Genomic DNA, 12,341 nt, shown 5'->3' on the forward strand with positions numbered 1-12,341 from the left:
GACATCTAGCAAAGTGGGCACCTGAAAACCTAACGCTCACTCTACTGCATATTCAAACAACTACAGTAACGAAGGAAGAGGAGACCTAACTTCTCCTCCCTCTTCCCTTCCCATTAGGAGACTCTGAACAACCAGAGGATTAATGTATCAACATCCCACTTCCTTGTTGTCCAGCTGATTTGTTTGACAGTCGTGTAGAAGACCGATGGTTCCTTTTGTCTCTAATTCCACTACTTTAGCATATGTTCCTTTAAATCCCTGTTTTGATCAAACCGCTTCCTCCCCATGCTCCCAACACAGGAGGGCCTCGACTCTCCAGGATCTAAAAGATCTTGATGACCATTCACCATACATCTTTTTGTGTTTGTGGTGAAGGAGAATTCCTTCTTGTGGAGAGGAGTGGGGAGGTGATCCAATTAGGATATGTGAACCAAATAAAGGGAGTGAATGAAAGGTATCAGGAGAATTTTCAGCCACTTTTCCTAGATGTCTTCAGAACATGCCTATCACCAGATCAGCACTTCCCACAAAGCTTAACGGCTCAACTGCAGCCAGGTTAGACAAGATTCTAGAGTGATTTAATTAAACTAGAGTCAAACTCAGCAGTAGATTAAAAACTCACCTTCTCCAAAGCAGACCTCAAAAGATACAGAAATGGGGACTTCCCTGGTGGCAGAGTGGTTAAGACTCCGTGCTCCCAATGCAGGGGATCCGGGTTCGATTGCTGGTCTGGGAACTAGATCCCACATGTATGCCACAACTAAGAGTTGGCAGGCCACAACTAAGGAGCCCGCCTGCCACAACTAAGGAGCCCACGTGCTGCAACTAAGGCGCCTGTGAGCCACAACTAGACCTGATGCAACCAAATATATATATATATATGTATATATATAAAGATACCGAAATGTAATATGGAGAATCTAGAGCCATTTACTTAAGCCTTGGCTTAGGGATCAGAAATGGAAGGAAGAAAAATTAGGTACAGTCATCAAATTCTGATCTTTGCCTCAAATATCTGATGTTACTACAGCTAACAGCTTCTAACCCCATTCACTGACTTTGTGAACCCTGAAGCTCATGGAGGGGGAACAAGAATTTTCTGGACACTTACAAGGACTGGTTAAGTGACACAACTATTGCAGCTCCTGTGAAGAAGTGTGATTAAAGAACCTTTCTGCCTCTACTGATAAGATTGCTGTTGCCATAATATAGCTCGTACGCTATCTTAGTTTCTCCTCTCTGAAGACCTACTCCTTACTTTTCCCAGGGTTTAAAAATCATGTTAACAATAAGCAAATACAGCATGGCCAGATGCCTTTCGTGGTCAGATGGTTCATTGTTTAAAAGGCTTCAGTTTAAAATCCAAAAGATTGTTAACAGATGCAGTTTCTGGCTCAAGACTGGGAAAAACCTCACTTAAACAAAAGAGCATGTTGTGATTGGAACTAAAAAGGGAATTACCTTTAAAGATAAGAACCACAAACATTTCCTATTTGAAAATACCCCCAGCCCCACCAACAGAACATTTTTTTGGACCTTTCGTAAAAGTTGAAAAAATTGACAGTGGATGGCGGCATAGGACGAACCACGGCTGACCAACTGGCTCAGTCATTTTTACAGATTTGTTTGGACTTTCAAGGCTGCGACATCCATCTCCTGCTCTCCCCCGGATTACTCAATTAGGCAAAATTCCAATTAATTTCTTTCCAATTCTTTTAGCCCCAGAAATACTTTTGCAGTTTTCATTTTGGCTCTGGAAATGGGTTTTCAACCAGAGGACTCAGATAGAGCCGTTTGAGAAATGAACACAGAACTTGATAAGCAGATAGCCACTGCTGGGACTCAAGTCTCTACTGGATGGAAAAGAGCCACTTGGCCAAGGAAGGCCTGGCCCCATCTTCAGTTCCCAGCCCCGTTTGTCTCCACAACTGCTGTGCACTTTTACACAGAAAGCCTGCTTTTCACCAACTCTGTTTCTGTTGGCGTTTGTGGGCCCTTACTCTATGGCTTCACTATGTGTGAGAACATCTCCGATGCCTTGGGTTCTAATCTTGAAAGATGGAAAGTCTGAAGGAGCCATAGGGGTGTAGCTTTCCCTCGCCTCGGCCTGAGAAATAGATGTGGTCAGGCTTGCTGGTGACATGTCTGATTTGAAAAGGTTACTCAAGAGATGGTTCAAGGAAAACAATCTGTTCTCAGCGTTAAGGACGGCCACCACGGGTTTCCTTCGGAGAATGGGCAACCTGTCCTGAAGGAGATCACCTTCTCGGAAGAGAGACAAACATCGCGCCCTTTTCGTGCTGAGGGTTGTGTGTTCTCTTATTCATTGTGCCATTTCCCGATTTATTACGGGGCCCCAAAAGGTCAGTTTCAGACCAAAGGCACAGCATAGTTTTAACAGTCTGAGAAGCTCTAATCAAGAAAATCCTTAGTCAAGCCATTTTAATGTGAGGCAGATCTATAAACCCATGGGATTCGCCAAAGAGTTAAGATGGCTTTCCCACTCAGCCACACCACTGCTAAGTCATAAAAGGAATCCAAGCTGCTGGAGATGAAGCTAGCAGGAGAACTGCATTTCCAAAGATCTGTGCAAACCGGCCAGGTACTCGTAGGAAGAGCCCATCCGTCAGGAAATGGGAATTTGAGGCCAGTGGCCACAACCATATCCATCCTCCTACAAAAAGCCAACCCGCCACGCACACAGGAGACAAGGTTTGCAAGGGGATTTGATAGGCCTGGAAATTGAAAAATGAGCAGCAGCTGTGAGCCTGAGGTCATTACTATCCTCCAGGGTTTGCCTTTTCTAATCTAAGGGCCAGTAGTTTCCATGATTAACTTTCAATTGCCGTCAAGGGTGTAATAAAATCTGGGAAAGAAGAAAACTTTCCCTTCAGTAAGCTGCTCCCATTTTCCTGCCCTTTCCTTTCCTCTAGTGCATATTCTCAATCCCCGCTTCATGTTGTTTCCTAATTTTGAGAAAAAAATCTGCGCTCGGATGAGCCAAAATAGACAATGTCCTGTGTGTATTCAGGCACTTAAGGACTTTTCTTTCTCAGTTCTAGGGGCCAGGTCTTGAAGACAGCTGCAGGGGAAGTTCTCTTGTTTTCAAGACCATACACTACCATCACTTTCAGAACACGACGTGACACATTTTTATTTTCATTTTAAAATTATTTCATTTTAAAATCTGTTTCCTGAGCCACTGACCATCAGTTCCACAGAAGAGAGGTTTTCTAGGTGGTAAGATGTGCACAGAGAGAAAGAGGAGAAGAGGATATACTCTTTCACAAACACATCTTACTGGTTACCACGGGGTTAGGAACCCTTAATGCTCCAACTGATCTGATCTGATAATGGCTCAGAAATCATCTTGAAAGGCTACAGCTGGACACGTCTCTCAGCAAAGGCCCGGGGAACCAAACCCCACACATGGTTTTATCAATGTGGAAAATTAAATGTGCTTTAGATTGTTTGAGAGTCCAGTATAACACTCATGACAATTCAGTGGTTCATTCATCCTACCTTTGCTTCCAAGGATCAGATGCTGGCGTTACAAAGGTTATAAAACCTGGCGGGAAAGGGGCACAGGCAGGCTCACTGCTGGAGAGATGCTCCCGGGAGGGGGGCATGCCAATTACACAAGGCGGCAAAGGGTGGGGGGCAGCCATGGGGGTAAATGGAGGTCCCCAAATGCATCCTAGTCCCCTACGAAAAGGTTTCCCTGGCTGACACCGTGTTTTGACAAGATACTGGATTGTTATATTTTGTTCCTGTTTCCCTGCTTCCAGAGGTTAGTAATTGAGTGCCCACTCCTGTTGGAGAGGTAACATTTTTCTTAGGTGCTAGCCCTGCCTTTCCCACTTCCCCGTCTTGATTTAAGTCTCTCCTAGAACAGAAGGAAAAGTGGCAAAAGGTGGCCATGAACAGCACTGGTTCCAAAAATGGGTGAGAGAACAGTCTAAGAATTTGCCACAGGGGTTTAAAAGATGGCAGAGTGAGCATTACTGAAGGAGATACAGTCCATAGGGTGATGCCTAGTGCTAGGCTAGGGAATAGTTCGGTTTTTTTGCTGCTCCCGATACCCTTTCTCTCCTCCTCCAAAGGTACTAGAACCCCCTGCTTTTATGTGTGGATGACTGCCCAGAATAAGACTGCATTCCTGGCAGGGGAGCGTGGCCACGTAGCTAACAGTGCGATGTGAGGGGAATTTAGGTCTGTAACTCCCGGATGTGGCCCTAGGAGTGGGGGCGTGGGGAGCCTGTGCCTCCCCCTTTCCTCCACCCCTAGTCTGGAATGTGAAATGGCTGGAGAGCCACCCCACAGCACGAGGACGGGCCACACCTTAGAGATGGCGAAATGGAAAGTTGTTAGAAGGGAGTCACAGAGGGCTGTGAAAACCACAATTGTGAAACCACAATTGTGAAACCACAGTGTTAGTTCTCACCTACCTACACACAAACTTTCATGTAAAGGACAAGGGAAAAACACTTCAGTCTTCTGTAAGCTGATGTTATTTTGGGTCTCATTTACACAGCGTTATGAATAATGGTGTGAGGTGCGGGGTGCAATGAAGTGTTGATAAAAACAACATCCAAGGAGCTGGCCCTTTACTGCATGTAGCACCGAGGCCACAACAGGACACATTCAATCTGGTTTTTACCTTATAGAGAGCTGCCTGAATTCTGGTGGTGAAATGGGAGAGCAAAGGGCATCCAAAATGATCATTTTCCAGTTAACCATAATCATAATGAATAGCTTACCTTTTTCTTGCTACAGTATATTTGCCATTTTTTCTCTGCTGGAAGTGCAAACATGGCTTCCCTGTGTTTGTCTGTGAGGTCAAGTTCATCCTGAGAAGAAAAATAATAATAATTATTTCACAGATTAAATGTTATTCCTATAAGGGAAGTTATCGGCATTATCAGGGTGAGAAAACAACACCAACACATATTTAAATGAACTTGGGAAGAACCAAGAAGCTAAGTATAGGTGTATGTTACCAGCACGAAGAAAGCAGGTCCTTGGCCTGGGGCTAGGCACCAAGCACAGTAAGAGGGACAGGCACAGCCCTACATTTACTGAAGGGTAGGGAAAGGGGGCTGAACACAGGCAGAACTGTTCTGGGCCACCTTGTACTGCTGCAGAGGGTCCATCGAGCATTAAAGGCCTTTAAAGCTCCAGAGGGTCCATCGAACATTAAAGGCCTTTAAAACTCCAGAGCTTGGAAGGATTTAATCGTATTGCAGATGAGGGTTTGGTAAGGATGGCTCCACAAACAGTGACTAGCAGGATGGGCCCTGAGGGACATGATGAGAGGGGTGGAGGAACAGAACCAAAGGCTGGGATATGGTAATGGATTGGAGTGTTTGCGGGGGACACTGACCAGCTTAGCTGAAGCACTGGGTTTATGCAAAGAATCATCAGGTGAAAGGTTTGAGAGGTAAGGAGTGACTTGTTGGTGGAAAATCTTAAATGCCAGATTAAGGAGCTTATTTTCTTGACCAAGAAGAGCCACTGAAGGTTCTGAGCAAGGGAGTGACATCTGCATCCCCATAAGCATCACCAAAAGCATCATCAATATTTATTAAGTACTTTAAGTGTCAAGCCTTGTGCAGGCATTTTCTCATTTAAGCTCTCACAACAACCCTAAGAATTCCACTCATGATTACATCCTCGTTGTAGTAATAATACCTGTTGTAATACAGCTGGGGGAAATTATGGCAGAAGGTTGGGTAAGTAAACGCCTCAAAGACCACACACCTGGTAAATGATGGGGCTGAGGTTTCGGCCTGGAGCCACCCGACTCCAGAGCCCAGACTCAGCCTCTCAGGTCAGGGTCTGGAACATTAATATTATAGTGGTGTGCAGCTTAGATTGGACACTAACAGAAAGCAATTTATGAGCATCCATAACTAATGAACAACAATGGGATAATGACTGTAAAGTGCATAGAGAATAGTTCTTGGCATTTGATAACTCAATCCATGGTCAACATTATTATTGGTATTGAGCGTCTGGTACATTTTTATCCCTATAGGGAAAGTTAAATCTAGTTAAGGGCAGCAGATTGATGGGTGTGAGACATATTTTAAATTGCTATAAATTAAGGCACAATAATGAGGTTCAAATATCTGAGGCGTATAATGCCTTTGGGGTGTATCTGCAGCTCTGCCACTCGTGAACAACGGCCTCCCATCTTATACCCCTACCTTCACTGGGTCATCAAGTCCTATCATTTCTTCCTTGAAAAATCTCACAGTTTTTCCCTTTGTTTTGTTTCCAATGAAACTACCCAAACTTATGCCCTAATCACCTCTCCTTTGGCTCTGGCACCAGCCTTCCCACAGTTCCGCCTTGCCCTTTCCACCCTTCCCACAGCATGGCCACAGATACATTACAGCAGCGGTTCTCAGACTTGAGTGAGCAACAGAATCACCTGGAAGGCTCCTTCCATCACTGATCGCCTAGCGTTGAGGACTGAGCAGGGGGGAGCAAGTGCAAAATGTCATTAGTTCCACACTGCCTGCAAAATTAATTATATATCCCTCAGCCTGTCTTTTGAGGTCTTCTATTTATAACCCCAACTTAATTTACCAGGCTTCCTTCTGGTTATCCCCTTATGCCCTATCCTGTTAACACCTGCACCTCCAGAGCCTAGCCACGCAAGGTCTGACACATGCTGGCTGCCAGGGGAAATTCTTCATCTCATTAAGCCTCTGCTTCCTCACCTCCAGGATGGGCGTGTCATTTCTCTGGCAGGGCTGGATGAAGATTTGCAACATCAACTCAGCAGGCAGCAATGCCTGGCACAGGCAGGGGCAACCTTACTGCAGTTAGTTCTCTCATCCTTTAAATACAAATCAGGGGCTATTTTCTTTTAAGAGCAAGGTCAACAGTTAAGTCATTAAAACACACACCCACACACTATTACACCCTAACCACAAGAAATTAGTTAAGAATTTCAACAATGGAAAACCAGGGAAGGAATGAAAAATATTTACAGAAAATTGCATTATAAGGGAACATGTTAAAAATGTTAAAATTTTGGTGTGCAACCATTATATATGTGAACTAATTATTTTTCTTCCTTTCTTCCTTTTTTAATTTCCTGTAAGTTACACCTGCTCTCACGTATTAATGAATGGGGGGAAAATGGTGACATAAATCACTTCCCAACAATTAGGGTTTTCTGGGAGCAGGGGTCAGGTCAGTTATTCAAAGAGCTTGATGATACGGTGCTTAATCTGGGGGAAAGGATTGTGACTTGTGAGAGAGAACAGTGCTATTAATACTGCTTCCTTTACTACACTTCAGCACTGTGTTTTTCCCCACTGAACAGAGGTGCGAAGAAATGTGTAAATCCTAAAAACCTAGAAACTCACGGCAAAGAGGATTAATATTACCATATTTTGCTATTAGAGACCTTCTGCTTCTGCTGAGACACAGAAATGACCAAGCTTGAATTGAGAGGACTCAGTTGAACTAGGACTTAAGGGCAGATGGCTCCAGGCAAGGAGAGAATTTCCATAAAATAAAAAAATTAAAAACTGCTATAGGTCCTCTGGATATAATTTGGGATTATAGTAAGAAAATGGGAAGGAATACACAGGTAGTGATAATAGTAATAGCTAACAATTTTTGAGCACTTTCTGTGCGCTTAATAGTAGCGTTTTATATGGATTAATCTAGTTTTTTCCTCACAATAATCCTATAAAGTGGGTAATATTACCCCACTTTCCAGGAAGCTGAATCAGAGAGATTAAACAGCCTGCTCAAGGTAACAAGCTAGTAAATGGTGGAGGAGGAACTTGAGGCTAGACTGTCTGGGTCCAGAGCCATGTGCTTAACCACTAGCCTATTATTCTATCAATCATTCAACAGGTGGGTAGAGCCATGACACTGATGCTAATAGGAAAATGCATCCATGAGCTGCACTCATGGCCTGCTGGGCCTGCTGACTGTCTGTTCGCACGAAGAGGAGGATTTTGTTGTCAGACATCCCTGAGTTCCAGGTCTGGCTCTTACGGATTATGTAACCTTCAACAGGTGACTTAACCTCTGAACTTCAATTTCTTCACCTCAAACATGAGAATAATATATATCTGATAGCCTTCTCTCAAGCAACCAAATTCATGCAACCAAAACATTTTTTGAGTGTCTACTAAATGTTAGGCATTGTAGATGCAGGGGGTAGAAAGGTATCACAGAGCTCATGTGCTCGAGGCGGCAGAAGGGGAATCAAATAATCACACAGTCCGAGGGACGGTCACACGGAGCTGAGCTGTGAGAACCCACTTACTGTGGGGAGAGGTGGGGCGGTGAAGGCTGTGAGTGGACTGAAGGTAGACCTGAGAAATGAATAGGAATTAAATAGGTAAAAAGCACTGCAGACAGTGAATGAACAGCAACCTTGCAGGCCACTGTGAGCTTTGGTCTTTATCTTGAGAGCAATCAGAGGTCACTGGTAGATCTGAGCAAGGAGAGTGACACAGATTAAATAATAATTGGGAGTGCCTAGGCACAATGCCCAGAGTGTAATGAGACCCCCATCTCTCCATTCCAAAAGTATCTCTGCTCTGACTCATTCCGTTTTAATAATATGGCTGAAACAAGCATGCAAGATTCTAAGAGACTATCACACAGCCTTAGAGATCAATCAACACCTACTCGATGTCCTACCCATTCCAGGACCGTGTCCAGACATTACAAAGGATGCAAAGATGAATAACAGACCTGGATCTCATGGAATTCAGGTTCTAGTTAGGAAGACAAGAGGACAGAAGGCTTCGACAGCTCCTCTCCTTAGGATAAAGTCCAAATTCCTTAGCTGGTAGGTAGGGCCCTTCATGGTATGGCCTTTGCTGACTTGCCCTTGCTGCCCAGGCTGTCACCTCCCCCCCCTCCCCTCCCCTCCCCCACCACCAGCACCTTTCAGCACGTGGGATCACAAGTTGCCCATTTTTGAATCTTTTGCACATGCTGTTCCCTTTTCCCAGAGAGCCCTTCCCACCATGTCTAAGAATCAATCCTGTTTATCTAAGCTTTTTCAAGGGATCTGCTAATCCCCCCAGGAACTCTACCCTGACTTTCCTGGGGTGGGCAGCCCCTCTCTGCTCTCCTAACCTTATGGCATTTATCACATTGCTGCAGTTATGTGATCAGCATGTATGACTCCCTTTCTAGACTCATCCCCAGGGGGCAGGAATGAAATTTGTTCTGTTCATTTTCGCATTAATTGCCAGTCCCCAAAACAATATCTGACGCAGCTGGATTGCAAAGAAAAAAGTAAGGTTAGGGAAGGTGGGGCAGCTGGGAAGGAGGGAGAGGGGATTACTGTGGGACATAGTGAAGATCAATGAGTTTCGAAGATTAAAACCCATTCTTTTCTCTTTTTTGCAGTAAGATGTACGTACAGTAAATGTACACTCCTAAGTATACAGTTTTCAAGTTTGGCAAAGCTTTACACTGAAGTGGTTTTTGCACTTTATGCGTCTGAAACTGCTTGTGCCATTGTACAACTGCTTGTCCCACCGGCAATATATGGCAGTTCCAGTTACTCCACATTCGCACAAACATTTGGTGCTGCATCTTTCTAATTTTAGCCATCCTAGTTTATGTGGTGTCTAAATGCAGTTTTAATTTGCATTTTCCTGATGACAACTGATGCTGAATATACCTTTTCACAAGTTCACATGCCGTTCATATGCATTCTTTTATGAGGTATCTACTCAAATCTTTTGCTCATTTCTGAGTTGTCTGTCTTACTGTTGCAAAACATGTCCTTTGTCAGAGGTATGTACTGAGAGTATTTTGTCTCACCTGTGTCTTTTCATTTTGTTAACAGTCTATTTTGATCACTAAGTGTTTTTTTATAAAATATAACTTATTATTTCTTTTAGAGTTAGTGCTTTTTGTCTTCTGCAAGAAATCTTTGCAAGTTGCAGATCAAAAAAAATATTCTATGGTTTCTTATGGAAGCTGCTAGCTTTAGTTTTACCTTCTGTGTTTGAAGCTACACCCCATCTCACAGACACCACTCTTGGGGTCATTCTCTGGTTACAAAATGGATGGATTGCTTTTGCCTTCTTTCTTTTCCAGATACTTGCACTCATTTAGATACACTGCTGGGCAAGTTGGGGAATGGAAGCACAATTAATGCAAGGAGGAAAAATAACAGAGTACAAACTAATTTGAAATCATCTCACACATTAGTTTCTTCAAAGCTATGAAATTACTTCAATGTAATATTACAAAAGAATTTTTCATTTTGATAATTAACTCAAATACTGAAAGAGGCAATCATGGAAAACAAAACAATTAGGATCACTGTACCTCAGATAGTATCTCTTTACATGAATTTTTTAAGGAAAAAAAGTCAATCTATAGAGACAGAAAGAAGATCAGTGGTTGCCTGGGGCCACAGGCAGGAGCAGAGACAGACTGCAAATGGACACAAGAGGAGATGAGGTGATGGAACTGTTCTAGAACTGGATTGTGGTGATGGTTGCAAAACTGTATAAATTTAGAAAAATGCACTGAACCATACACTTACAATGGGTCCATTCTACGGCTTGTAAATTATATCTCAATAAAGTTCTAAAAAAAAAAAAAAAAATCAAGCCTGGTTGTTGGAGCCCCAGGAAAACAAAGAATTCAGAGTAGAGAAAATAGAGCCTTGTGTACACAGTAAGGAAAGAAAATTCTGGTTGAACATTAGATAAACCGAGGAATTGCTTTAGAAGAGAAACTGATTGAAAACAAATGTATGAAGAGGAGGGAAAGGGAAAAAGCAGAGCTCTTTAGTGTAAGTAGTTCAACTTGGGAAATGGGACAACTTCAGATACAATTATTGTTTGAAACCATGATCACTTCCATGAAATATTCCTGTCCTTTTCTTGGAAATTACATAGATTCTATTAGTATGCATTCCACGTAGGCCAAGAGATAGGCAATGTTTCCCCCAATGTCCCTTAACATTAAATTAGGTGATAGGTTAATATTAATGATTGAAGTCCTGAAGAACATTTTCAGTGTTTTTTGTTTTTCCGGAGTGGTGGACTAGAGAAGACTATTGGCTCCTCTGCGGGTCAATAGCCAAGTTTTTCACTAAGATTAACAAACAAATGTAGTTATTAGCCCAACCTCCATCCCAGTTGCTTTTAGATCACCTTACTTTTACTTTTTACCTCTCACCTTACTTTTTTTTTTTTTCTTTTTGCAATCCAGCTATGTCAGATATTGTTTTGGGGATTGGCAATTAATGCAAAGATGAATAGCATAAATTTAGTTCCTGCTACTATACCTAAGACTGGGATGGCCTAGCTCCTTTCATCGGCCAAAGAATTTTTTTTTTCATATTATTCTTTCTTGGACAGAGTTTTAAAAGTTAAAGGAAAATGATTTAGCAAATGAAAGAAAAAGAAACATCAGCACCAAGCATCACTCCTCTCCACAGAAAGCTCAAGTTTCTTAAAAACTGAAAGCAACGAATAAAACCCTAAAGGCTTTTCTTCTTGGGGAAGATATCAATTATGTTTTTCATAACTTTATAAAATATTTCATATAGTTATAATATCTTGGAGAAAAGGTAATAATTAGACATTTTTTTATTAAGAAGAAAAAACTCTGAAGGAAGCCCAGCTGCAGGAACTAAAATTCTAGGTTTCATCCCTAACAAAGCATATTATCAAGCCCCACTTCTAAAAGATTCTGTACAAAGAAACCCCACCAGTCCTACACTCTAGAGTAAGCAGGCAGCTCTATAGAGAAATCTATTTAAATCAGAAAACAATTGGCACAGTACAAATCTAAGGAAATGGATTGATTTGCTAAATAAAGCAAGGGAAGGAATTTTGAGATAATATACAATAAGGGTCTTGAATGAGTTGAAAAGCTCTTGTCAGAGATGTGAGCTAAACTGAAATATGGGATTATTTATAACACCTTCAGTCCAATATTTAATATTTATTCTTTGAAAATCTACCACGTCAATAGATTTCAGTAAGCCAACAACAAGTGAGTTTCCAGCTAACAAAAGAAATCTCTAATAAAGGAACTCAGGATTTCTATTTCTAATGAGTTAAGCTAACTCTATATTCACACAGAAGTAGGAAGACATATGATGAACGCTGGGAGAAATGGAGATTAAAAAAATGAGGAGAAGGCTTCCCTGGTGGCGCAGTGGTTGAGTGTTCGCCTGCCGATGCAGGGGGCACGGGTTCGTGCCCCGGTCCGGGAAGATCCCACATGCCGCGGAGCGGCTGCTCCCGGGAGCCATGGCCGCAGAGCCTGCGCGTCCGGAGCCTGTGCTCCGCAACGAGAGAGGCCACAACAGTGAGAGG

The 12,341-nt window shown here is 42.7% G+C and overlaps 1 protein-coding gene across 2 annotated transcripts in view; it reads right to left on the reverse strand.

The window, feature by feature from the left end:
- Positions 1 to 12,341, reverse strand: part of DAAM1 (dishevelled associated activator of morphogenesis 1) — a 172,006-nt gene that overhangs the window by 85,481 nt on the left and 74,184 nt on the right. For both annotated transcript variants that reach the window (XM_024731489.1, XM_024731490.1), the window contains exon 3: positions 4,761 to 4,850. In XM_024731489.1, the coding sequence (XP_024587257.1) occupies positions 4,761 to 4,850 (90 nt within the window). The remainder of the gene's footprint in view (positions 1 to 4,760; positions 4,851 to 12,341) is intronic.

Source organism: Neophocaena asiaeorientalis, unplaced genomic scaffold (genome assembly GCF_003031525.2).
Source record: "Neophocaena asiaeorientalis asiaeorientalis breed wild unplaced genomic scaffold, Neophocaena_asiaeorientalis_V1.1 scaffold603, whole genome shotgun sequence".
Taxonomy (NCBI): Eukaryota; Metazoa; Chordata; class Mammalia; order Artiodactyla; family Phocoenidae; genus Neophocaena; species Neophocaena asiaeorientalis.